We start from the raw sequence: 27763 nt of genomic DNA, 5'->3' as shown, positions 1-27763 counted from the left end.
GGAACTCACTTTGTAGACCAGGCTGGCCTCGAACTCAGAAATTCGCCTGCCTCTGCCTCCTGAGTGCTGGGATTAAAGGCGTGCGCCACCACTGCCCGGCTCGGCGTCTGTTTTCAGAATGCCCCATACACACATATTCCTCTTACACATAGAACTCAAGGGAGTCAAACCTCAAACATGTCATGGCCCACTCTTTTAATGGCAGGCGGTAAGCCAAGTGATGATCAAGTTGGTGGTCAGAGAAGGAAGGTTGCAATTTGTTTTAAAATCTAACAAAACCTCCTGCTAGTTGCTGGGGACTTCAGCCTGCATCATCCCACAGCTCATAAGATCAATAGCGCATTAGGAGCAGCTCGGCAGACTTCCATGACTGTCGGAATGCTCACGGTTGCTGACATGCCTATGACAGACACAGCAGGCTCGACTGACTCTCTCTCACCAAGAGAATCTGTCAGAGTAGTGGGGAGGTAGTGGGACCCACTGACATACCCATGGACTTTGGCAGCAGGTTCTTGACAAATTCAGTGTGGTCCCCGACATGCAGGATGCTGTAGACACTCTTGTTCATCAGTTCTTCCTGGTTATACCGTAGATACTGTGTCACATTCTCTGACACGAACACCACATTGCCTTCCAGGTTCACAACGAAGAAGAACCCATCAAGGGCCTACAGGGTGCAACAACATAAAAACATGCAGCTGTTATGGGGGAAGTGACTCTTCAAGGAAAGAGTTCCCCTATGCTCTTCAGAAACAATTAACACATGATCTCTGGGGAAATAGAAGTGATTCCATTCTAGTCAGTGGAAAAGAGGCTAGATTAGGGTCTGCTGTTAAAACCAAAAAGGAAACATGAAGTTTGTTACTCTGCCAGGAGATAACTGTGGCCGAATAAAGCAGGATGAGGACATACCACAGGGTTAAGTGCAGGAGTCAGGGCATATGCCAAGAGAGGAAGGCGCTGGCACTAACTCCCCCTCAGTTTAAAAAGGTCAGGGGAAATCCCCTAAGTTTTACTTTTCAGGTGGCCAGGATTTAAGTGAAATCACAGATGGTCACAGCCCTTCAGAGCAGCATCAAGCCTTTACTGTCTGCTGTGTAGGGAAGGATCTGGGCAGGCTCTCTGGCAAGGTAGATGAATGGGGATGGTGCTATGGGCTAAGAGTGTCTTGGGGGTGGCTAAAACAGCTCAGTGCTGGTTGCCTGCATGTTATAATGGGCCCACTGTCACTCCATGTGCCCACCATGTCTAGACTACAGAAAGAGACTGGTCTCCACACGTTAGGAAGGGAAAATAAACAGCAGCTGTGGGCGTGTTCGCTCTGCTGCGGGCACACTGTGTCCTCCCGAGGCGCTCTTTTCCAAGGCACAGGGGGGACCAGGGGTTATGGAAGGAATCTTGCACACAGTCTGCTACCGACTCCAGGGGTGAGACACCCGACCCTCTGGTCTGCCCTGGCAATGGCAGCCCCATGTCTCTCCTACATCTGATGCTTGCCCAGGACAGAGCCGAGTTTCCCTTCACAGTCTAAGAAGACCTGGATACCTTCAAAGCTAAATCCCCAGGCAGCTGATGCCACTCAGGCTCTTTAGATACAGAGCTACTGCAGTTGAAGCATGCCCAGTCCAACCAAGGCTGTTTATATAAAAGGCTTCTGTTTTGTCAGACTAGATTTCCATCAATCTAAAACTGATTCTGGGGTATAAATGAGAAGTTGTTTAAAGAAAAAGTAAACTGGGTGTGGTGGCATCAGCTATCTTAATACCTGGGCTACAGCAGAAGAACTGCTGGGAATTCAAGGCCAGTCTGGACTAAAGGTCAAGAACCCGTCTGGCAATAATAACAGCAAAAAAGCGAACAACAATGAAATCCAAACCAAAGCAAACAAAAACCCCACTGGCTTTAGACTTTTCTTAACTAGTCTGTCAGGTTTTCTCTATAACATGATGCATATTCAGGGTAAAGCAAGACTATAGAAACCTATGTGGCCACCAACACAGGCTGCACACTGTATACACTGTGTACAAGCTGTGTACACTGGAGAGGCACAGCAACAGCACATGGCACTTACAGATCTCTTGTCACTTCTCGCTACTGCCACTGCTGGGCGTTCGTTCAGCAGAGTTCTTAGGCTTTCAATCCTACATTAGTAGTGTTGGCTTTGAAAGGGCATGTGGCTTCTTACAGCACGGTACCCTGGTAAGAAGGCTCATTTGTGGCCTAATAAAATTGAAAAATGAAAGTGGCTCGTTTTATAAAACTGTTTGTGTTTTTTAAAGCTCACTATGATATGCTCTGATGGCAAGAGCTGACATTTGCTTCTGTTGCCTAGCAACCGCTATGCTATGATGCAAGCATGAGTGTGCATCTATGCCTAGGAACAGCTCTCCGAGCACACACAGCTTTCCCTGTTGAAAGGTTTCCATTTAAGCCATAAGCCACTAGATCCTGGAGCTTCCTCTCTAGTACACTGACTTAGTACTCAGTCTACACAGGCACTTCCTCAATTCACTCCTTTCTCAGAAGATTATTTTCAAACAGCAAAAATTTTGGTTTGATTTTATGAAATCAGGGCCACTGTCATCCTGCAATCCAGTTTCTATAATTAACGAACTTGTTGCAAGGGCTAAGCCACTGCCTGCTTTGCTCTAACCATTTCTTTTTAGAGGCCTCAAAGTGTTCCTTGGGGTTTCAGTGCTATTTCCCACTCCTGAGGCATAATGAATAAGCAGTCATATGGAAAAATTCCAATCAAATATCTGCTTACAGTTCTAAATTTTCTAAAGAAAGCTGTTCTCTTCCTTTATGTAATTGTCAATGGTCACCTGGTCACAAGTTTCTTTCCTGCGCCTATAGTGTGTGGGAGTGCTCTGTCTGCGAGGGCGATGGATGAACTCTGTTATTTGTGAATGCAAAGGTGAGGGAGGAGAGCTTATCTCCAGCTCCCAATGACACAGGACATTCCTGCAGATTTAGGGTTTCTAGAAACAAAAACCATCTTATGGGAGAGGGGACAATAAGGTCAAGAGAGTGCTAACTAGCTTTGTTTAAAAAATCCCAGTCCTGAATCCTCCAGCCCGATGCAGCAGGCACGGAGCAGACGCAAGGCCGCAGTTCTGGCCACATGGTCCTTCACGCTCACAATGTCTTAAGCAGAGCAGAGTGCCACGAGAACTGAGATAATTTATGTCTCAGGCAGCTCTGTCTAGTCACTGCTATTTCTTCTCTCATTTTACCATAGCCCACATCTTGAATTTTAACTTTGAAAGAGGGACAGTAAAACACTTTGTGTTTAGTACTCGTTAAAAACCCAGGAGGATTTTATAAGCCAGAACCAGTAGCTGCCCTAAGGCCCTAAGGCCAGTCACTCGGTTCTGCTTTTAAAAAGTTCCTTCTTCCTATTTTAACCTTCACTTCTATGAGAAAACCATACCAGTTGGAATTACCAGCCCTAAAAAGCACAACCCTCGTTTCATTGGCTCTCACATTTTAAACTGTCTACACAGGCTGAGGCATGTGGCACACAGGGACCCTGAGCCTGAGGCAAGGGTCCCACCCTTCAATAGGACATCCAAGTTTAGCTTCAGAAAAGTGCTCAACTGACAATTCACACCTGTACTTTGTATTTTCATCTAATTGAAGTCTATGCCGTTCCACCTACAGAGAATGTTGCTGGGGGCAAGAGCTCACTGATAGACATACCCACTTGCATTAGTAAGCACAGCAATGTGGATTCTCCTTAAATCGTATGTACCTGAGCATACATATATGCAGCACATGAATACTGAAACATGTGTGATAAAAGCCACGGGGGTGTGGTACTTCAAGCATCAAAACCAGGTAAGGCTGTGGTTACCTCAAGCATCATGGGCCCCAGTGCGTCCTTGTCGATGACACCCTGCCCCGTGGACGACACATCTGACTTCTGCACTTCATCTATGTTTGCAGCTGCTGCTTTCTCTGCAACAAACACAAGAGCAAGTTAAATAGTGGTGCACACCAAGGGCACGGCAACATCAAAATCTCTGCTGGGGTCGGATGTGCCTATAAATGAATTAGAGTGCAGCCAACTGCCCCTGGAGGACAGGAATGGCTGGAGGGAGGGCACACATGGTACCTTTCACCTCCACAATACATGTACCACATCTCCTTTCAGGCTTTGGAGAAAATGAGCTTAGAGGTTTCATGCTGTCCCTGGCAGACATTTAAAACATATATATTATGAAGCTGAGCATCCTATGGCACAATTAGTTTTCACTCAAGAGATTGTCCAAATTAGAATAAGGGGGTGGGGAGAGGTCCTATTGCTCAGAGTTCAGAGCCTTGACGTAGCCTGCTCACAGCACTCAGTGACTTAACACAGGGGGTAAGCAGCCCCATCAGGCACTCAGAGGATGTCAACGGCTGAGCTTTGACTTTGTACAGAGGAGCTGGACATGGAGCGCTCCAGGACTCAAAACTCCCAGGCAGGGCTGAAGGCGTGTCATCAGCATGAGAGTAGCTGCTTACAGGGAAAAAGATGCATAGCTATCAATACATGTGTAAATGAGCTCCTTCAAGGATGTCGAAGTAAGTTTACAGCGTAACATACACAGTCGCAACCTGTTAGAAAACAACACAAAAGCAATGTGCCAATTACATGTAAACTGAATAAATTACATCCTTGTTTACGCTGCATGTTTTCATTATAATTAAATGTAAAAAAATTAAAGATTCAAACGAAACTATAACTTAATTTGGTATTCACAATCAACTTGCTTTTCCCTGACCATAGTAACTTTTTTTTTTTTTTTTGGTAAAAACAATTTTATGCAGTATTTTTAAAAAATCTGTTAAAGTCTAATTTATGGAACCTAAAAACAGGGAATTATGTAGATCCTCCCGATCTTTCTGCTCCCAATGGGAAGTCTTCGTGATGTACACCTGCCAGTAGAGAAAGAAGACTTGCTCGAGTTTGAGTCCGTAATTAGCACTACAGCTCAGCAAGGCGGACAAAGGCCTCCGCTTCAGGGTCTGCCGCCTGTGTATCATGGCTATGCCAATGACAGATGTAAAACACACTTTAGATACTATAAGTTGGAGGGCGAGCTGGCCTGACGAGTTTGATACTGCGACTCACGAGGTAGGAAAGAACCTCCTCTCTCCAGGCTGTCCTCTGCTCTCCATCCTTCCTCATGCGATAACTGCTAACCGCATGCACTGTGTGCACTCTGGTCTTCTCACTGAGCGTCACACTGCGTTTTCTTCAGAGAGCTGACCGACCACACTCCGTGCCCACTTCTCTCAGTTCCTCTACCATCTTACCTGTGGCATTGTTTGCTCTCTTCCCTAATAGCTCCCTAAAAGTTGTCTCTGCACAGGCTCTGACTCACCCTAGTGGTCCTCAGAGTACAGGAAACATCCCTCTTCTCCAGTCACAGGACAGAGGACTGGCTGTTACTGTTACTGCATAGGACTCCCAAAGACAGGGACGCCGGTTTGTAGTCAGTTCCTCACTCTTCCATCCAGAAACACAGGACCCAGCCTCATTACACCTCTTACCTAGTTCTCTGGGCACTGCAGAGCTGTCACCGCCTTACAAGGGAACCTGCACGCTTGGCACTGAGCTCCCCAAGTCATCGATTCTAAAGCATGTGCTATGTGGTTCTGTCTGTGTGGGTTTGAGGCCCTCCCCGTGCACCCTTCCTTGGTTTTACTCTTCAGTGTGGAGGAGCAAGGTGCTGACAACCCTTGCTCAGATGGAGCACATGGTGTCCTTTCCTGTCCCCCTCACTGTCTGTGGGGTGTGTCCTCCTAGATATATCCTCCAGCAGAAGGATACACAAGAGGTGTCCTCCCAAGGTCTCAGACTGTAGGGGACATGGGCACAGACTAGAGTGTTTGCCTTACATCAGTCTGAGTGCATCCAGAGCGGTGGGTCTCAACTCCCTAACACTGTGAACCTTTAATCCAGTCCTCATGTTGTAGTGACTCCCCACTCTAAATTATCTTCATTGCTACTTCATAACTGTAATTTTGCCACTGTTAGGAATCGTAATGTAAATTTGTGTTTTCCACTGGTCTTAGGTGACCCCAGAGTAAGGGTCATTCACCTCCAAAGGGATCATGGCTCACAGGGTGAGAACCAATGCTCTAGAGGATGTCTGAATGCTCTTGCCTTCTCAGTCCATCAAACAGAACACTGCCCCAAGAGAACGCTGCTGTACTGAAGGCTGTCCCAGTTGAAGGCAGATCAGTAAGTCAGAACAGGACATCTGTATTTTTAACAGCCATCACGGTTGGCCAGGAATGTCACTAAGTATAAATGGCTGGCTGACAAAGAGGGCTGTCCCTGGCCTGGGCACAGTGAGAGTAAGTGAATTAGAAGGTTGGTGTTATGGAAAGTTATTCTCCTCTGAACTCTACTTCAGGGTGCAGTTCAAGACTGGAAAGCAAGGAGAGGGGCAGGGTTAAGGAGCATGGCTCAGGGTTTCCAGAGAATCGCCCTACAGAGAGACATTTGTGTGGACACAGTAAATTCCCATGCCTCTGCTCTTCTCTCAGTCCATTCCTCCACCGTTAAATCTCTATCTTATTTCTTGGACTTGGGTCAGGCATGCAGCTTAGTGGTAAATGTGAGGCCCTGGGTTAGAGAAAGAGGAGGGGAGACACTTGGCTGTCGATAATGTTGGGGGGAGGGGTGGTCCAGTGAGAGATGAAGCTACAGTTGCTGTGAATGGGAACTCCATGCCTGTTACTGACAGCTACAAGGTCAGCCTGGGCTCTCACCTGCAGTCCTTCTCCCAGCCCTTACAAAGTTTTACTCTAAAACAAACAACAGCATTCTCTCCCCAACGGAATAAAACACTACTACTTGAACTTTAGAGTATAAAAACCAGTATCAAAGAGAATACCTCTCAAGTGTGTTACCATGTGTGTTGACATTTTTCTCATCATTGAACAAAAACAACCTGACAAGGAAGCAAAGCTGACCTAGCTCATGACTTGAGGGCCCACCCGGACGCAGGAAGGCAGTGTTGAGGACCACTGTAGTCTGAGGGCAGAGCCTAAGGCACTGGCCATGCCCTAGAGTTAGGGGGCAAAGAGTGAGGGCTGGTGCTCAGACTCCTTCTCTAGTTTTTAAAATTACCTGCTAGAAAACCTAAGGTTACGGTCAGAGGAGATTCTGACCTCTTCTTTCAGTGGAGTACTATTGTTGCTTTAAGGGTCAAATAAACACATCTTAGTGATGTTTGTTATAGCCCTTGAGCAATCATTAGACTTTATGGGACATATATCTAAAGGGTATGATATCTTTCTGAGGCAGTAAATTCATCTGTTAGTAGTTCTGTATAATGCATACAACTTTCCTTATGACAACTCAATCAAGTAAGTACCCCCGCCGCTTATAAGCTCCAGGCCTGGGTGTGTAACTGTTGCAGCAATATGCTCAAACAGACCATTTTCCACCTTTAGGAAAAGACAGATACAAAGAGCCAAGAGCAAATCAGCACATAAGTTTGTTTTTAGAAACGTATCAATCAGATATAACATGGAACAAGGGCTAGGAGAGACTTCTGGAACACTTGGATAAAGTAAGTGCCACACTGGAAAACTGTTTATAATAACAAAATATGCTGTTTTCTCCTTTTAATTCTCACCTGATAAAGCTTTAAAAGGAAAAAGGCAGCAGGTGAATCTAACGCCACAGCCCACACAGGCAGTGGAATACAGCCCACGGGCCTTGGAGTGGGTGAGTGGGTGAGTGGGTGGTGTGTCGGTCAGGAGTTCACACTGCCTCCAGGAGGCAGATCACATGTCATTCAGCAGAAGAGGAAAATGAAGGCATGAGCCATAAGGAGCCAACTTTAGTTCAGAGAAGGCGGGGATGCTGGACACGGTTGGCTGTGTTTCACGAAGGCTGAGATTGGTTAGGTTAGATTGTAGGGGTTAGACCTGTGGACCAGTGGCAGAAGACCACAAGTCTCAGGCAGGCCTTCAAACAATATTCCTCTTTTCTCTTTTGTTTTTTGAGAAACAGTTTCTCTGTGTGACCTCGACTGTCCTGGAACTTGCTCTGTAGAGCAGGCTTGTCCATCTGCCTCTGCCTTCCAAGCGCTGGGATTAAAGGTGTGCACTATCGCTGCTACTACCCCACTGTGAAAAAGCCAATATTCTGGTGTCCCCAAATGACCAAAACTAGAGCTGTAGTAAGTGAGGACCAAAGGAACAATGTTCAGTTTGAGGCTGAAGTTGTATTAGTGGAGCACGTAACTTTAAAGAAAACCCGGGTGTGCAGAGCCAGGGCAAGGCAGGCTGTGTGGAGCCTGAGAGCGTCTCCTGGCTTGCAGTTAGAGAAACCAAAGCAAGCAGGAAAAACCTAGCTTTTCAGCCCGGTACACCTCACTGTTCGGGATGCGTTTCCTAGACAGTCTGCTATGGGGGTTCTTCAGTTCTGCATCGAGTTTGTGCTTGAGCTACTTCTCAGTAGTAAAATAAAAACTAGTCAATAATAACAAGTGATACAAAGATACCCAGAAATCCGGCTTTACTAAAGCAATTGAAACAAACAAACAAACAAACAACTCATCCTGAATTTTCAGTATTTGTACTTTTTCATGAAGTACTTGCCACTTCTGCCCAATATTCAGTTCGGCCTTGACATTAAATAAGAGCTGGAGAGGTAGGGAGGAAAAGCAGAGGAGGGAGGAGAAGGGAGCTGGAGGAGGGAGGAGGAGGGAGCTGGAGGAGGGAGGAGGAGGTCTCCTCTGAGACTAACTGTATGTTAACTGGACATATGCTGTATCTCAGACAGTGTGGCAATGAGCAAGCTGTTTGTATGCAGCATATAAAAATAAGCTTCGATTCTTAGATATTTATACTTCTGTAAGTACAGCATTACTATACTAAAACATACCATTTAATATCTTAAATTAGGCAATTTTCTCAGTGGTTATGAACTATATTTAGTTTTCTATATTTTGCATCCATTAACTATAAAAATACATTGTTATAAAATACTCTTTGGTAGAGGAACCAGTGGAAGGCTGGTTCCAGATTTTCCATGATCACAACCGTATGAAATCTCATCATAACATCAGAGAAAGAGATGCTAACATTTAAATTCCAGGGTCCCTCTGTGCTTTGACTTCACATGTCCCTGCTGTGTCTTAGCCATTACAGCCCTGCTCTTTAGATGAAGACTGACTTGAGAGAGTAGCAGCGAAAGGCACAATGATCTCCAAAAGATTTCTGAAAAGCATAAAACAGCTACTTCATAGCTCTGTTTTACAAACGCCAAGCCCTGGCAGGACAGCCCTCCCACCAACCCTTTCTCTCCCTGGGCTTTTGCCCACCCTTGTCCTCCTGGGTGGCTGTTCCCGACGCCCCGCCCTCTCCCTCCTCCATTTGCCTGTGCTTCAGAAATCCAATACCAATTAATTAGATTTCCAGTTTCAAAGCAAAGAACAAATCCTGTCTCTTCAGGGACTGTGCTAAGATGAGTCATACTGCAAACGGGGGAAATCATTAATATTAAATTCCTTATTTTTCATAAGTAATTATTATTTGTGCTTTCTCTGAGAACAAAAGAAAAGGTGGGGCATTTGATCTCTAGAAATAAAACTGACTTAATGCAGGAGAAATATTTCTTTGAAGTGGATGGATTAAATTGCTCTTCATCACTGCCATGCACGGGGATAAATCTGAAAGTAAAATCCCAGTTTCTGGTGAGAACAGCAATAAATCAAAAATATAGCTTTGCAGAAAATAATTCATTTTAAAAGAAAACATATGAGATATTTGGGAATTATGAAGTGGTTTTACTTTTTTAAAGATTCCTCTGAGGTATAGTCATTGGTCTGTGGTGGTAACTAATGCTTTTTTACATTAGTATTGTGTATTTGTTTATTAGCCAAGTGCACTGAGAACATTTAAGTACAGTCTTTCCATAAAACAATGCCAGAATAGAGGGTCCCTCCCTTCAGAATAGAGGGATGGCAGCAGTGGCTCTGATGGGCAGTCACATGACGGCTCTACTCCAGCAGAACAGTGGCAGGTGTCAGACAGACAGAAGCCGAGGTACCACTTCAGTACCATTACAGGTATGACGTGAGGTATCATCATGGGAGAAGATGATGCACACCTTTGTGCGTGCTCAATTGCAAATGTTCTCTCTCTCTCTCAATAAAAAAGGCTGTAGAAGCTTACTGACATTAGTTTTAAAAAGACAGACGTCATCAACTAGGGCCCACTCTGTGACATGTTGTCTGATGATGATACTGCACACATATTTACACGTATAAAACATCCCTGTGTGCTCGAGTCCAGATCCACCCTCGACTGGAAAGCCAATTAAGTCTCAGTGACTTTCACATTAGGCCAAGCATGAAGAGCACTGCCTTTTAAAAAAAAACTGAATCCAAGTTATTCAGAGTAGAACATCAAAATCTTTTGCTAAAATGAACCAGATACACTATACAGGTTTTATAATTAATCCCACTGCTTTAAAATGAGTAAAAGCATTCACTCAGAAACCTATCAATTTTTCAATGGGCTGATGTCAAACCCAAGTCTAATCACCTGCATAGCAAACTGCGATTCCACTGGGAATGCGCACACTGCTTCTGCCCTGCCCTGCCCTGCATGCTGTACCTGGCTGGTGTCAGATAATGATTTCTGTGAAACTTGGTAGCGGTACAGCCTTTGCAGACCCATGAGGGACAAAGAAGTCATGGAAACAGGGACACACAGTGTCTGGCCAAGCAGCACAGATTAAATGTTACAAGAAAAGTTGTGCAGCATCTCAGAGGTTCTAGAAGGTAAAAGGAGAGAATTGGGCATCTGCACCCAACTAAAGTGAGAAAAGTCGCCATATGGCTCTGTGAAACCGGCAGCACGTTCCTATTCATCAGGAAGCACTCTGCTAACATAAAACACAGGCCTTCCTGCGCTCTCCAATGTGTTCATCTTTTCAACGGGAATGCAGGATCACCTGCTGAGTACTAAACCTGCAGCTGCACCTTCCTAGCAGTGGGAGGAGCTTAAGGCCAGAGTTGCCTCCCTCACTTTTGACACTGAGCTTCTACTTATCATGACTTTCCTTCTGCACAAATCAAGCAAACTCAACCAACTTCAAGGCCATTTCCCCCCAACACATATCCCCTGACTTGACACCCATCATCAGAGAACTAAGCCTTGGTCTCACTTCTTAGTTAGGGTTTCCATTCTTCAATGGAACGCTACGACCAAGTGAGGGAAGCAAGGGTTTATGCGGCTCACACTTCCACACTGTCCGCCATCACTGAGGGAAGCCAGGGCAGCAACTGAACTGGCAAGGAACCTGGAGGCAGAGCTGAAGCAGAGGCTATGGAGGAGTGCTGCTTACTGGCTTGCTCCCCATGGCTTGCTCAGCTTTAGAGCACCAGCCCAGGGATGGCACCACCCACAAGGGGCTGGACCCTCCCCCATCAATCACTAATTAAGAAAATACCCTACAGTCTTGCCTACAGCCCAATATTGTGGAGGCATTTTCTCAATTGTGGCTCCATCTTCTCTGATGATTAAATCTTGTGTCAAGTTGTCATAAAACTAGCCAGCACAAACTCCATTAAAGACTACACTTACCACCAGAGATGGTTACTGGAGAAGACTCTAGGTCACTAGGTAAAACTAGCTAGAACCTGCCTGTCCAAGAGATCCGCCCACTCTCTTATGCCCACAAACAACTTTTATTCAGCACACTACCTGTTGGATTCACTGGAGGTAACATGGACACTGGGAGTCATGTGAGTGTTTAACAATTTAGCCAAAGTATCTCTTTCCGATAATTTACATCCCTGTGTTTGCACTGGTCAGGGTCTGAAGGAGCGTAAAGATATATTACAGAAGCAAAAAGGAAGACGGGGAGAAAACCAAAACCAAATGAGGTGGCTAAACCACACTGGTAGTGAAAGCTCACAGACACTGCCCCAGCAGTTCCACATGAGAGGAAACCAAGAGGCAACAAAGAGGCAGCAAGTCTGTCAGGGCATCATCCACTGAATCTGTGGCATGTGCACCTCCAGCTCTGCCTCTATCACTCAACCGTTCAGTGTGAGTGGATCTGCACCTTCAGCTTCTATAGCAAGAGTCTGCGAGACAAAGGCCAATACCAATGAAAGCTGCTTGTTTCAAGTACATTTGGGACTAGTGAGGTGGCTCAGCACCAAGAACCAAACCTCACCACATGGGTCTGAACCCTGGGACCCACATGATGGAAGAACAGACTCACACAACTTATCTCTGAACTTTCACATGTGTGCCTGGCCCATGCTTGCACACACATCTAAACCCACAGGTGCACTCCAATAACTAAAACTATGATTCATGGGGCTTTAGGAGCTCTCAGACAAGGGGCAGAAGACTCAGGGTTTGGACAGATGGTCAGAATGGCAGGATGAAACTGAAGGAAGGGGCAGAGGAAACACAGCCTCTCAAAGGACCAAACTGCACACCTCCCTCACTATGAACATTTCATTTCTTTAACATACATGGTGATGGCTGCTTTCCCAGAAGACCTAGGTTCCAGTCCCACACACCAAGAGCTGTATTTCCAGTCCCAGGAGAGTAGACGCCCTCTCCCGCCTCGTGGGGGTAGTACTGCAAAACAATGTTCACAGGCAAAACACCCATACATACAGAAAAAAAAATTACACGTGCTAGCTCAAAAAAGCAAGGTCCACAAAATTATAGAAACACTCAAAGTTTCTCATGAACTATGGAAACTAATACGGTCATAATAGCTCAGTTTGGAAATACATTCGACAGAGGCTATTTCTAAAATCTTGAGAGCCAGGGCAAAGTTGTATAAGCATTTTTGTTCCAGCTGTTGTCCTCATCACCATGAAAAACTATCCCTAGGAATGTCATCTTCCCAAGAGTGTCCCACTGTCCCCACACAGTACTCCACTAACAATTGTGCTCTGTAACACAGTGTTGATACTGAGTGCTTCCCAGAGAAGCAGAAATTGAGCTCAGTTTAGCCAGGACCCATGGACTTGTAATGGTTTATGCTCAGTCCAAGGACCGGCACTATTTCCAGGTGTGGCCTTGTTAGAGTAGGTGTGTCACTGTGTGTGTGGGCTATAAGACCCTCATCCTAGCTGCCTGGAAGCCAGTATTCTGCTAATAGCCTTCAGATGAAGCTGTAGACCTCTCAGCTCTGACTGCACCATGCCTGCCTGGACGCTGCTATGCTCCCATCTTGATGATAATGGACTGAACCTCTGAGCCTGTAAGCCAGCCCTGATTAAATGTTGTCCTTTATAAGAGTTGCCTTGGTCCTGGTGTCTGTTCATAGCAGTAAAACCCTAAGACAGACCTTGTGTACTTTTCTGTTCTGACATGGCTGGGTGGAGGTATATGTGAAGATAGATCTTTGGAGTCATAAGTAGGGAGTGAAAGGCATTCCTGAGGAAGAAGAGGCTCCAGGGGTCACCCTATATCTAAGTTTCAGAGGGCAAGACCCCAAAAGTCCATTTAATCAACCTTCATCTAGGGAGCCACAATACATAACAAAGTGATTTGGGCATCATGAGCTTTTACTAGACCAGAACCTTCCCTAGTCATTCAGCGCTCTTAAGAAAATAAATCCTAAACAGTAGCTGCACATACCTTTAATCTCAGCTCTTGGGAGGCAGAGGCAGGTGGATCTGAGCTTAAGGCCAGACTAGATACTGCTTAATCCCTAGAACAGAATCTGTGTGGGAGAGGGACGGAATCTGCGTGAAAGACAGTGTTACGAGCTATGTCCTTTCCAAAGCTGTAAGAACCTTTGGCTAGTAAATCTATCTACAAGAGCTGTTCTCAACCTGTGGGGGTTGAAGAACCTTTATTTACATTCATAATAGTAGCAAAATTCAGTTATTAAAGTAACAAAAGAATTTTATGTTTGGGTGGTCATCATGAGAGGAGGAACTGAACTGCAGCATCATGAACTGAGCTGCAGCACCAAGAAGGTTGAGAACCAAGAGGTTATTCAACTCACTTTGTGGACCCAAAGACAACAATAAAGTTGGGTTCTATGAAGGAAGCCAGCAAAGGAGCAGAGACTAATACAGGGGTGTAAAAGGAGGAGGAGGAGGAGAGGGCTGGCTCTGTTAGCGCACTGTCAGGGCTCTAAGGACGCGCAGAGGCCTGCAACCCATCAACCCATCCTGGCTCCTGACCCCCCTGCATGGGCAGTCCTTTCACAGAGCCTCTTTGCTCTCATCCTGAGTCAGAGTTTTGGTTGAACTTCCCTAATATCAGCCTACTTTTCAGTCTTCTCTGTCTGGGCATCTCTATTTTAGTTTCTTTCCACAGTAGAGTGGATTCCATTCTAGAGACAGCCACAAGCAGCTATGCACATTTTCTGTTTACCTCCTTGGGTCCCAGCAATCCTTTCTGATTACTCCTGTCTATCCCTGGTTCTCTTGCTCTGGCCTCTGTGGACCCACAAGAGAACCGCATGATGCAGTGGGTGAAAAGCAGGTGTTCCCAATTTAAAACCCACCTAATGCAAAAGAGCTGATAATTAAGCACCGAATCATCCAATTTAGAGACCCCAAACATCAAATTATGCCAAGTCATATCGTATGAGCAAAGAGCAACACACTGACAAGAGAGAGATCATGGTTTGGCTACTCAGGGGGTAGGCTGAGCTAAACAGTCTAATCTACCAGAACAAAGGCAGTGACAGGAAGAGGGCAAGTTCAGTGCCCCCATGTTTGGAGCTCCTCAGAGGGTCAATCAAGGCTCATAGAACCTACTCCTAGGGTTATATGTCACATAGTGGAGGAGGGGCTTTCTTCCAGAAAAATCTTACACATTGTAGCTCAGGCTAATTCTGAACTCATTTGTAGCTTTGGCTGGTGAGGAATCCAGTGGCAGTGGAGGAAAAGAAGCCTTAGTCTCCTGGATGTAGGCATTACGGGTTCAGGTCAGTGCATCAGCTCTGTGGAAAGTTTCACACCTTGTCTACACAGCTCCTAGCTCTAGCAGCTAGGAACCTGGTTCTACAGGAGTCTAGACACCAAAGATGTGCAGACAGTTGCTGTGGGCGGAGCTCATAGCCAGTGACCCCTGCACAGTCTTGACAGCCTCTGTGGCATGCCCTCATACTCTGTAGGGTGTCCCCTCCTCTGTCCGCTTACTTTTCCTTTGGTTCAAAGAGAGGTTTTTACATTTCATCTGGCAGCCGTGGAGGGGCTGCTGTTGGCTTTTTAGATGGGTCTCACTATGAAGCGATGGCTGGCCCAGAGTCACAACTCACAGTGATTCCCTTGTCTCTGCCTCCAGAGTGCTGCTGGGATTAAGGCACAGCTTGGAAAAAGAAAAAAATTTCACATTTATTTTTCTAAATAGAGAGATGAAAAAGAAATGCTGCAAATCCTGGGAGCTGCCTAGTGAAGAGGCGGCCTACCTCTTTCCCTCCCCTATGTGGGCTTCTGGGGTCAAACTCAGGTCTGTTGAGTTGGGACTGAATCAGGCTTGGTGCTTGCACCTTTATCTGATGAGCCATCTCACAAGCTTTTTTGTTTTTTACTCAATGAAACCCTACTTTTCTCTGTTGATTTTTGATAAGTGTACTCAAAGTGTGGCAGACAACACCATGGACACGGGTGGGTGAGCAGCGACAACCAAGAACACCCAGGGCGTGGGACATGGGTGGGTGAGCAGGGACAACTGAGAACACCATGGGCACGGGACACAGGTGGGTGAGCAGGGACAACTGGGTGGGGAGAGAAATGGTGACTGGCATGGAGACCACCACACGTGTCCTCTGGATCCCCTTAACCATAGTCAATGTACCCATGCTCCCTGGACGCTATAGGAAGGAGTTCTACCAAGTCTTCACTCAGTAGGCCCCTCAGCGAGACAACAGGGTGCACTGAGAGCAGTGTGTAACGCAGTCCTTCTGATTGGCTCCTTCTGATACAGATGCTTTTTAACTCTGAAGCAGGAGCGGTGGTGACCAGATCATCAAGCAAATGCCCACGACTGACTATTTTGGGCAGCAACAATCAAAGCAAGCACGTGGTCGGCTGGACTTGGACCTGGCACGCTCAGCCAGGTGCAGGGGCAGAGAAGACCTCGCTGGCACCTGCATTTCTCAGAGCCCTGTGAAATACAGGCAAAGAAGTGGCCAATTTGCACGCTGAGGTCAACATCAAAGAAACTAAAGTCCCTTTACAAATTGTCCAAATTTGGATCATGACTACTCTTCTATGACCAAATCTTTTCCTTTCATATCTATGCCATTCTCCAGCAAATTTGGGGAGTTTGAGGAAAGAATACTGTACCTTAGTGATTCCCTAGGGCCTTACAACGGTTCTATGCTCTAAACTGAAAAGCCTGCTCAAGCAGACAAATCCACCTGCAGAAAATCAGAAGGACTGACTTAAAGTGTGACAACTGCATCTTCAGTAAACTCTCCAGGGATCTTTACACCCGTGGCAGGGGTACAGGTCACAAGTATCCTGGCTCTCTAATGGTTATGACACGAAGAAAATCTCTCAGAAGGCGAGGGGCCTTGGGAACACATCAGAGTGCAGTAGCCACGAACAGGAAGACACTCACAGCAACGAAGCTGTCCCTAGTACATTAATGACATTTTGAATCCAGTGTAGTTTCAGCAAAGGCTGACAGTTTGCAAGTAAGAAACCTCGCTGGAAATGTTGCCTACCATGTGATGGCTTGCAGGTAAGGCAGACAATGTGGCTGAAGATATGACAGGGTGGGAAGACCCAGTCAGAAGCTCTGCAGGGGGGGAGGTAGCCCTTCTCTATGGATTTCCAGCCTTGACTACAGGAGATGGTGCCGGCCTCATGTCACCCGAGTTCATGTGACTCAAGCCACAACCTGTCTCAGATACACATGTGCTGTTTGTTGTTTTCTCAAATAGCATCAATGAACAGTATGCTTCAGAGGAAAGAGAATATTGGCAGTTGTCAGCTTTGAGTTGCCAGGAAAAACATTGGTTGCATCCTGGGTTTCCCCAGGAGCAAGTTAGTACATGACCCCAATCTTTTCTGAGCTTATCATAATGCTGTAAGGCTGTGCTGACTCAGCAAAGCAACCCTTAATCGCTTGCAAAACGTCCTGCTTCACAAGGGTATGATTAGGCTTCAGGAAAAAGTGCACATGGACACCGAGTTCTACGGAAGACATGTGCCAGGCAGGGTTATCCTGCATGCACGACTACAAACAGCTTCAGAAAAACAAGTCTCTAAAGGAGCTGTTCACAAATTACAATAAAAAGAGACTTTGAAAACATCAAGATATTTTATGATAAAATCTGAAATTACTCAGGCTTAAAAATGGAATGGAGACATTTATAATTCTAAGCTCCGAGGATACGGACAGGTTTCTTCTAGAGGAAAAGAGTATCGCACACATTTGTGATAAACTATGTACTATAACACCGCTACAGTTCTTCCACTTAAGCCAAAGTCAGCACCACAGCTTGTCTTTTTATAGACAAGAGCGCATATATTAGTCCCAGCGGCAATACAGGAGCACTGTACTGAAGGGAATTTCCTTTAAAGAAAATAACCTGTAATACTGTGTGCATGAGACATGTGGTCATCACAAGATAACGTGTGGGAGTGGGTTCTCTCCAACATGTGTGTCCTGCGTACACAGGTTGTACCAAAGGAGCTTTTATCTGCTCAACTGTATCACCACCCCATTAATTCCTTTTTAAAATATTAAAATAATGTTGCTTTTGAGATGGGAAACCTGATGTGTTTATAAAAAGATAAAGGAAGAAGAATGTGCTTTGTGGAGATGTGGACACGTCCAGTCAAGGTCTCCTTCAACTGGAGATGTCCAACTGAGCAGGCTGGACTAATGCTGCATTAACTGCATCATGGAGGGACAGGGCCACTGTCCTCACCCAACAGTGACTCAGCATTTTTCACCCAGTTGGTGCCATTTCTTTTAGGAAATCTAAAAAATTCCAAGTTGTTTTCCCTCTGCGCTTCCTAACGTGGCTGAGGGACTTTGCTATGTCTTCTGGAAGCCATCGAGTGGTATCTGGATAGTATCAGGGTTCCTAGAGGACACCCAGAGGTCAGAACCACACCCTGGCTTCTCACCTGACCCCATGCCCCACCCTGCTCACAGGGAAACACACCAGGAAAAGGGAGAGATGCTGCCACCCTGAAAGACCACAGGGCAGAGCTCTCTGCAGAGGCTCAGTCTAAAGCCAAGCACACAAATCCAATTTTGTAATTTTCATTCCAAAAAAGTACTATTTTTCTATTTTTGGAGGAGTCTGCATGGGCTTTGCTCTCCTGAGTTTGAGCATACTGCCACAGCTAAGGTGAGCACAGAAATAGAACGAGAGAACTATTTTTAATATGTCATAAACGTGTAAAAATAGAAAATTCACCATTTAAGTTAGCTGTAGTACTACCTTATGAATGTAGCTGGGAGAGCCAGTTGTCGGACCAGCTGAGTTTAGGAAACAGCACTTACTAGGATGTTCAATGAAGAGATGTTGATTATCTAAGACCAAGGATGCTTTCATCTGAGAGGGAACATCGCAAGACTGATTGCTTAGCTCAAAATAAACTTCCATCAGTGTGCCAGAACAGCGCAGGCACCTCAGGATGTGAATGGGATCCAATGAGTCCTTCAAGGGTAGCTGCTCAAAAAAGTTTTGGAAAAGAAAATGCGTAGGGTAGTAAAGATCTTTTCTGTTATCCTCTCTAGATAAATCAACTGCCGAGGAAATTAGACATATGTCTCAAAAATTTAGATTAAGAACACACTCTATAGGGATAAGAATAATTTGTTAAATTCCTAAAGTTAAATTCAGTTAAGTTACGGACTTACAGAAGAGTGTAGCCTCACTTGGCATCAGCTTGACTAGATCAAGGAAGAAAATTGAGTGGGGCATCTAAACATCTACTAGGGAATAGTAACTTGATAATGCGGCTAAAGACTCACTAGAAAGGAAATTAACAGAGGTGGTCATGGCAGGCACACAGCTCTTGTGCTGCAGATCTGTACACTGAATCCTTATACAATCCCTACCCCTCCATCCAAAACATAACATCAAGAAAAAACCTAAATTGTTCATAATGGGTATACTTAAAATATATGGAAAAAGTGCTGTCATGTCCTATAGGCCAAGAAGAGATAGTAAACACATTATTGAATTATACTGAATTATTGACTATAATTATTAACTATATGTGTATATACTTCAGAACTACAAGACAAAATACCAGTTGGCAAGCCTGGAGATGCCCCCACACATAGACTGCAGAGACTTCCTCCATTCTTACACAGCCCCTCACTGGGAATATCTTTTGGCAATGGAACTCTCAGGAAATCAGCCTGAAGTGACTTTGAAAATGGCTCCTTCTTATAGATCTTTATACAAGGCAAGACTTGCCGGGATTCTCCTTTAGCAGAACCAAAGGAAAGAAAGCTAGGACTGTGGCGCAAGCCTGTAATCCCAGCCACTGGGGAACTCAAGCAGCAGGACTGACAGGGTTCACAGACAGCATGTGGCTACACAGCGAGCTCCAGGGCAGCCACGGTTACACAACAAAACCCATGTCAACCCCAACCCCGACCCCAGGGGAGAGGGAGGAGAACTAAGAAAGTGGGCAGCAGGCAGGCAAATATCACAAGTGACCGTCTTACATTTCCAAGAGCTCACGACTAGGCTAAGGCTTCCTCCACAGTCTATCTTCTCTTCTGATTATTTGTTGAATTTGCCCTTCCTTCTTGCTAGGGGCAGTAATCCTTGGACAATTACAGAAAGAGTTGAGCATTTGGTTGGAGAGAATGATTTGGTGGTTGTGGCAGACCAAAAATAAGAAACTTCCCAGAACTGAAAGAATTAGAAGATAGCAGAAGGGGAGGTACAGACTCAGATAATGAAGAGCCATCACTGGCTCAGCTTCGAGGTCTACTGTCCAGCCTGTACCCATAGTGCCCTTGCTGTCCACATTGACCACACCCATGTCTAGGCCTCACCACCACCACTTCCCTTCTCCTATGTAACAAGCTAATTATAACATTTGGAATCTTACAAAATGTAGTGGCATGCACACATCTGTCTGTGTAGATAGGTATAAATAATAAATCCTTACTATACTGAGAAACTTTTTTAAGTATAGGGAAGTAGATGAGCACACCCAGAAATGGCCGAGGAATTGTGCAAGTCCACTACTGCCATCACTGGGAAGGCCTGGAGGGGCTGGTGCCAATATTGGCATTATTTATTTCACTCTTATTCTACACAGGACAAAATGTGCCACTTGTGCAGTAGACAGGTCCAGTGGAACTTAGTGCTAAGTCTGCCCACGGTGCTCAAAGGGCAGTCCTGAGGGACCTGAAGCCTCACAGTGCCACCCCCTGGCTCTGCCAGACAGTGGTCCAGCCTGGGCCCTCACATGCAGCTCTTTACTTTTGACCAATGAGGCAATGAGTACCGGGGTGGTCAGTGACTATCAGCTCCTGAAATCAGAGCACACGGCCTCTTATTAAGAAGGAAAAGACAACATGATGAGACAACACTAGTCTGACAGACTGACAGATGGACTCTTCTTTTACCATTAACAGTGAACGAAACAATACTCAAAAACAAGCTTGGAATGTCACTATTTTTGGCTAAATACCAAGTTTTTTTTTTTTTTTCTTTTTCCTCCCATACATAACATTCTTTCTTGGGATTTTTTTCTTCTAAAGTGTGTGTGCTTGTGCGTGCGTGCGTGTGTGTGTGTGTGTGTGTGTGTGTGTGTGTGTCTGTGCTACTGAAAAACATGACCTGCCTTGAACATGCATACTATCCTTTAAAACAGAGCTCTGTAAGAAATATTCCTCTCGGTACATGAAGCATCCTAAATAACAGAGCTGAGTCCACACTTAACCCAATTCCCTCAGAACAACTTCCTCCAAATGGCAGACAAACTGCCAGGGCAGGCTGGTTGACAGGCTCCCTGAAGACACGGGCGTGGGAACTAAGCAGAGATCTAGATCTGAGGCCTTGTAGCTTTAGACAAGCCTAGCCCTAACCCGAGGCCTTCTCCTATAAAACTGAGAGAATAAGCAGATTTACTCTATAGTGGCATCGTACAGATCAAAGGATCTGAAGACAACAGAGCAAAACCTAAGACAGAGGAAGCACTGTCAGGATGGCCTCTGACCTCCATGGTGGCAGCTGACCTTTTGATGAAGATGAATTCAGGACAGGTAGTCACAGAATTCCCATACAGTATAGAGATGAACCCACATTTCACAGGGTACACAGCTGGTTAACAGAGGGAGGGCCATCACTAGCACAAGCGCTAGAGTTTGGACAGCAGGAGCGCATCCTCTGTAGTCTCTGCAGAGAGATCTGAAATGTTTAGGAGGTGTCTCCTGACCAAAATGTGGCTTGTCTCACACTGACAAGGCCAGTGTGAGCAGGGACCTGACACTTGTGCTTCATTACTGGCACAGAGGCAGTAAGTTCTTTCTTTTAATGTCATGCAAGTCTCTCTTGCCTGGGAAACTCTTATTTTATGTCATATATATATATATATATATATATATATATATATATATATATATATATATTTTTTTTTTTTTTGTGATCACCTGTGCCAAATTTCTAGTTATTTCTGTCCCCCAAAATATAAATGGTCCCATGAAGTGTTGTGTTGTCTGCAGAACACCCCATTTTCCACCTTCCCCCACCACACGCCGTACCATCTTTCCCAGAGCTCTGTTATTACACTCTTTTCCACCCCAGACTTGCCGCGAGCCACTCAGCATACTATGACCACCTGAGATACAAGCAGGACCCACCATTACACAGAACACCACTGTACCCCCTTTTTAGGTTCCTTGTGAAACCATCTCGAAGTCAGAATGCTTGGAAGGCAAAGCAACAGTACTCAGAAGGTGAGGTGACATAAGAGGCCCTCCCCACCAATCAGCACTGTTGCATCTGCAGGGACAGGTAATAACCTTGTCTTGGTTGTTAGATGCTCACCAGACATGAAAGGCACCTGTTAGAAATGCAGATGGGGGCCAGGGGGTGGTGGCACACACCTTTAACCTCAGCACTCTGATATATTTAAGGTCAGCCTGGTCTACACAGAGAAATCCTATCTTATAAAAACAAAAAAGGAAGGAAAAGGAATGAAAAAGAAAAACTGCAGCTTGGAGTGCTCCAGAAGCAGCTCCAGATGCTCTGTCCTGCTGTGAGGTGCAGGGGACGAGCCGCAGACAGGGCTGCTCACGAGAATACAGTAGAACTACCTCCATCCGCGCACAACTAGCGCCCATGAACCTTGTGAAATTACTCTGTGGAACACGGTTTTCTCTCCTCAGACAGACAGACAAACAAACAAACAAGGGGGTTTCACGCATGGCCACGGTCAGGCAGGTGCTGCAGTCAATTCTACTTTGTCACTCGTCGGTTTGAGGCCCTCAGCTGGCCTAGGGTTTCTGGGTATCTGCCTCATTAGGACAACACCAAGCCTGAAGGAGCATGGAGGTTAGAGGTAGAGAGCACACCAGGGTTTCTAGAGGAAGAATAAGGAAATAAAGATGTGCATTAATGTGTCTACAACAGTCTTAATATTGCTAAGTAAAACTGCATGGAAAGAGCTGGAGTTAAGAGCCCTTGTTCTTGTAGGGCATTTGAATTTGATTATGACTGTCCTTTCCTCTAGTTCCAGGGCATCCAATACCCTCTTTGAACTCCCTGGGTACCACCTACCCAGATGGCAAACAGACATACATGGAGGCAAGACATTCGAACTCAGAAGAATTTCTATTTCTTCCTTCCTTATCCGCCCGTCTGCCTGCTTGCTTCCCACTTCCTGCTCAGCTGTGATTCTGTGTCCTTGACTGTAGGTGCAGACCCTGCTGGACAAGCCCAGGCGATACACTAGGGCAAGCTTGCACACTGGGGCAGAGGAGGGAGAACATGTCTCCACAGGGACTGGCTGAGGCAGACCGTGAACCTCTGCGTGTGTTCCTGAAGCCTGTGGCTGTACAAGGCACAGAAGTTATTTATATCTGAGTGTGAATACAGGAGAAGCTGCTGTGTTTAAGGAAGCTAGCAATGACATAACTTCTGGTCACTCCCAGACAATGACACAGGACTGTAGCTCAAATTGACAAGGAAATCATGATGCTAAGCACTGCTAGCTCATGCTATTCCTATTTTCTTTAGAAAGAAGAAAACATTGAACTTCTTGTTCCTTGAACACCTTTTCTTTTTCTTTTTTTCAAGATTTATTTATTTTTTATGTATATACAGTTTATTTATTGTTATATGTAAGTAGACTGTAGCTGACTTCAGATGCACCAGAAGAGGGAGTCAGATCTCATTAAGGTGGTTGTGAGTCACCATGTGGTTGATGGGATTTGAACTCAGGACCTTCAGAAGAACAGTCAGTACTCTTAACCAGTGAGCCATCTCACCAGCCCTTGAACACTTATTCTTCCTTTTTTTTTTGATTTTTCAAGACAGGGTTTCTCTGTATAGCCCTGGCTGTCCTGGAACTCACTCTGTAGACCAGGCTGGCCTCGAACTCAGAATTCCACCTGCCTCTGCCTCTGCCTCTGCCTCCCGAGTGCTGGGATTAAAGGCGTGCACCACCATGCCTGGCTTGAACACTTTTTCTAAGTCCTGCATATTTGCTGCGTGTAAGAAAGACAGAAGGGAAAGAAAAATTAATAAGCTGCGTTCCCTCCTGGATTATGATAGAAAGGAGTTACTTGGTGGAGTTTTCTTTTTAGCTTAGATTCCATTACAAGCCAAAATGAAATGTATATTTTATTGGACAGTGGCACTTATGCAGTGTGGCTACAGGCTCAGCACTCATTAAGGTTTGAAGACTGCCTTAGACATAGGGTGGTCAGACAGAAAGGGCAGAAGATTGCCCCCAAATGGACAAATAGGACAGATGAGCAGGCCTCGAAGGCATCAGAAGACATTTTACTATTGCATAGACAGGGAGCCTCACTGAAGTCCCCGTGGTCCCAAGTCTACTCTACTTGTAGGGTGCTAATGCTGGCTGGGAAGGGGCTGGATTCTAGAAGCAGAAGCAAAGAAAGTTAATGGGAGAGACATCTTAGAGTACTCAGGTGAGAGTGGGGCGGGGGAAGCTGTTATCACAGCCTCTGAGCCAGGGGCTGCACAAAGCAGGTGTTTAAAGCTCCGACAGGCAGGCAGGCAGGCAGGAACACTGGCCACAGGCAAAAAGGACGTATCTATGGGTTTAGTGGGAGTGGGCTAATGGGAGTTTATGGTGTCTGGGGCATCCCTGTGTACCTGGAGTCAGGATGGACAGTTAAGTGACATGCATTTGGAGAGGTCAAGGATGGAGCTTTGGTGCCAGCAGTTGAGAGGTGAGGACACACAGCACTGATTCAGGAGAGTAGGGGTCAGAAGATGCAGAGAAGGCAGTGGAGGACATACAAGAACACAGCAAGAAAAGAAGAGGAAGCTATTCAGCAGAGGCAGGGCTACAGGTCAGAGGAGGAGCTATAGCAAGCGCTGCTGGTGCAAACATCAGGAAGACCCTGCAGAGGCTCTGGGGTGCTGGGAGTGAGAGTGGCAGGCAGCAGCAGATTGGAGCCACTCAATAGTAACACGAGCGTAGCTTCCTTCTGCAGGGGACTTGGCAGGGAGAGAAGAACAGAGGGGCCCAGCTGGGAGCCCACCATCAACAGGCCAGGGAACTGCCTGGCTGCTCTTGGTCCTAGGTGAGACTGCAAGAGCTCCTTGCTTTCTTTATAACTGTATCCATGAAGAACCTACCAGACTGTGTGTGTTTGTGTGTGTATGTATATATAAATATATGCATATGTGTGTGTATGAGTGTGTGCATATATATATGTGTGTGTATGTATATGTACGTGTGTGTGTGCGTATGTGTGTCAGAATTAACTTCTTTTCACACTAGTTCAAGGTAAGATGGAAACAAGGAACTCTGCTGGAGCCAGGTGACATTTTGAGTGAGAGCTCAGGTCACAGAGTATTAAAATCCCAAAGCATTAGGGTACACTGCATGACTTAAATCCTTTTTAACCTAAAAGCTATCAAACTAAAACAAACCTTCCATGTACGTAAGAAATAAAACACTGGGGCGAGGGTTTCCTGCGAGGAGAGGAGGAAAGAGGAAAGGGTTCTCCTCCCTGCGTACGGACTGCACTGATTCCACAGACAGCATGAGACCTGTGCAGCACAGGGAACCAACCGCTCCATCGTCATTAGCCGCTGAGTATGGGATACACAACCGACCCTGGCTAAGCTACTGAAGTTAGCTGGAGATGGGACACACAGCAGTGTGCGATCTTAGCCAAGGGGTCAGATTCTTTTCTGTGTTGAGTGGAAATTGCCAACGCCTTAGACCTTCCTGAAGCATGACCCCCATGGCTGTGAACCACGGTGGAGAGCAGAGCTGCGCAGCCCGCAGCAGGACGAACTGCTGGGAAGTAGTCAAGGCAGCGACAGTGAGCAATGCAGCCTCAGCTCTGGCTCTGATTCAACACTTACATACTTACTTCTGAACCAAAACAAAAAACATGAAATGAATATTAAGGCTTAAAATGATAACATACAGAAGACATAAGAATTGTTTGTTTCCTTATCTATATTGAGGCCTTTGAGAGAAAATACAGGTTTACTGGAAGACACCTGTAGTATGTCAGACATATTGACAGAGTATGAAATTACTGCCAGTGTCTCATCCAATGTGCAAGCACGACGTGTAGTGTTGTAAGCTTACTTTTCACTAGGGCGTTATGAAGCAAGCATCATTATCTCCTCTTATTATGTTTTGAAATAAAGACCCCAACATGCTAGCAAAGCTGCGTGAGGTCTATTAAAGAGAGAGAACAGAATCACTGGATTTTAAATAAAGTCCGTACTCTCAGTAGGTGTATGTATTGATGAGTTCAATCTATGCAACCAATCAGATTTGACCACAAGCTGGTCTATTTACAAAATATTCTCTGTTGGCCCAGGTTGACATCTGGCTAACTTTGACCACCTACAGATTACCAGTATTTTTAAGAGTTGGCAGGATTAAAAAAAAAAAGCTAACAATTGAGCCTTAAACTTTGTATAGTGTAAAAGTGATTTCTTCTTAAAAAGAAAGAGTACATGTCATTGGAGTCTCCCATAATTCTCCAAATACTGAGGTGTCATATTTGACAGGCAATCCAAAACACTGAGCCCTACACTTAGTATGAGTACCTCCAGGTGCTTGCCAACTACATGTCAAGTTGGCTGACCCAGCCCTTCCAGCAGATACATGCCCTCCACTCTAAGGCTTCATCACAGGTCTATAAGCCACGATGTGAAGCCTCTGCCTCCAGCCTTACCTTCAGACAGTCCCACTGTGAAAGGGATTTAGCATCCTTTGTGATGCTCCTGCTGTGTGGTGACAGCTGTGACAGTGAATACACTCCTACCCTAAGCCTTGTGTACTCAGCAGGAGCAGGAGAGTGGACAAGAAGGAAGTGCAAGCTGTGTGCTGTGCCTGCATGAGCTACACTTAGGTCATTCCATGGCGACTTGCCCCAAGTTTTAAGAAACTCTGTTAGTTCATAGTTTCCACTTTGATTCACTTACAATTCCCTCAATGACAGACCGTTAAATGCTTAAAGCCAGCTCTTTGAGTGTGTGTGGTGCAACACAATGTCTATGGCATATTTCACTAGTGTAAAAGGTAAGTAGTGCATACATAATTTACAAATGAGAATAACACATACACTGTCATTGTAAACATACAGTCACCTGACTCTCAGAGAACGCTTCTATTGTGTTCTGTAGCGATTCATGGCTAGTTTCCATTTAAATTAATGAGTAGACAAAAAAAAAAAAATTAATGAGTAGACAAGAGGAACTAATGGTTAAATCATACCCATAAATGTAACTGTCCACCCATGAGTGACTTTCTGCTGTCTATCAGGTTGTGTGTATTCATGTGCCAGCTGCCAGAGCTAAGATGGTGGAAACAAAATATCCATCCTCTCCCTGACTGTTAAGTCTAGAGCAACAGCCACCAATAAAAAAAAAAAAAAAAAAAAAAAAAATCACAAACTGAGTGTCCCAGTTCTGTGGCAGGAATATTCTCCTCATGGTGGACTTCAAGGTAACTATACCATATTCTTGACCTCAGGTGCTCCCGCAGTAGGGGGTACAGTAGGCACCACTAGACAGGATGCCAGCCATGTAGGCGGAGGTACAGCCTCACATGCATCTCAGAGCAGTGCAGCAGAGTGATAAGAAACACTGCTCTGTTCTTTACCTTTGCTTAGTAGATCGGCTTCCATGTCCATATGGTTAGTAATGACTGCTATGCTTAACAACTGACTTGCATAATTAACAAAAATGTTTTTGAGACAGAGCCATACTTGTCCTAGAAATTACTATGTAAGACCAGGCTGGCCTCAAACTTTAGAGATCTACTGGCCTCTGGCTCCAGAGTGCTGGGATTAAAGGCCTGTACCACTATACCTGGCTTAATTTTGCTGGCTCCACCAAGCCACTGCCCCCCTCCTCCAGATCCTTCTTCACTTTGTGATGCTATCCTATCCTATCCTATCCTATCCTATCCTATCCTATCCTATCCTATCAGATAAGATTCACGGTTGAAGCAATCTAGAATCCCACATTCTCATGTCAACACCATATGTTATCACTAGAATAACTGTAATGAAAAATTGTGATGACATGTATATCAACACATATTCTTTTTTTTTTTTTTTAAGATTTATTTATTTATTTATTATA

The 27763-nt window shown here is 45.3% G+C and overlaps 1 protein-coding gene across 2 annotated transcripts in view; it reads right to left on the bottom strand.

Annotated features, from left to right (window-relative positions):
* Ncoa2 (nuclear receptor coactivator 2) overlaps positions 1-27763 on the bottom strand; it is a 240816-nt gene that overhangs the window by 50580 nt on the left and 162473 nt on the right. For both annotated transcript variants that reach the window (XM_021222395.1, XM_021222396.2), the window contains exons 5-6: positions 3857-3960; positions 490-667 (exon numbers count right to left, since the gene is read on the bottom strand). In XM_021222395.1, the coding sequence (XP_021078054.1) occupies positions 490-667; positions 3857-3960 (282 nt within the window). The remainder of the gene's footprint in view (positions 1-489; positions 668-3856; positions 3961-27763) is intronic.

This window comes from Mus pahari, chromosome 22 (assembly GCF_900095145.1).
Source record: "Mus pahari chromosome 22, PAHARI_EIJ_v1.1, whole genome shotgun sequence".
Taxonomy (NCBI): Eukaryota; Metazoa; Chordata; class Mammalia; order Rodentia; family Muridae; genus Mus; species Mus pahari.
Note: the sequence above shows the minus strand (reverse complement) of the source record. Positions and strands in the feature narration are given on the sequence as shown.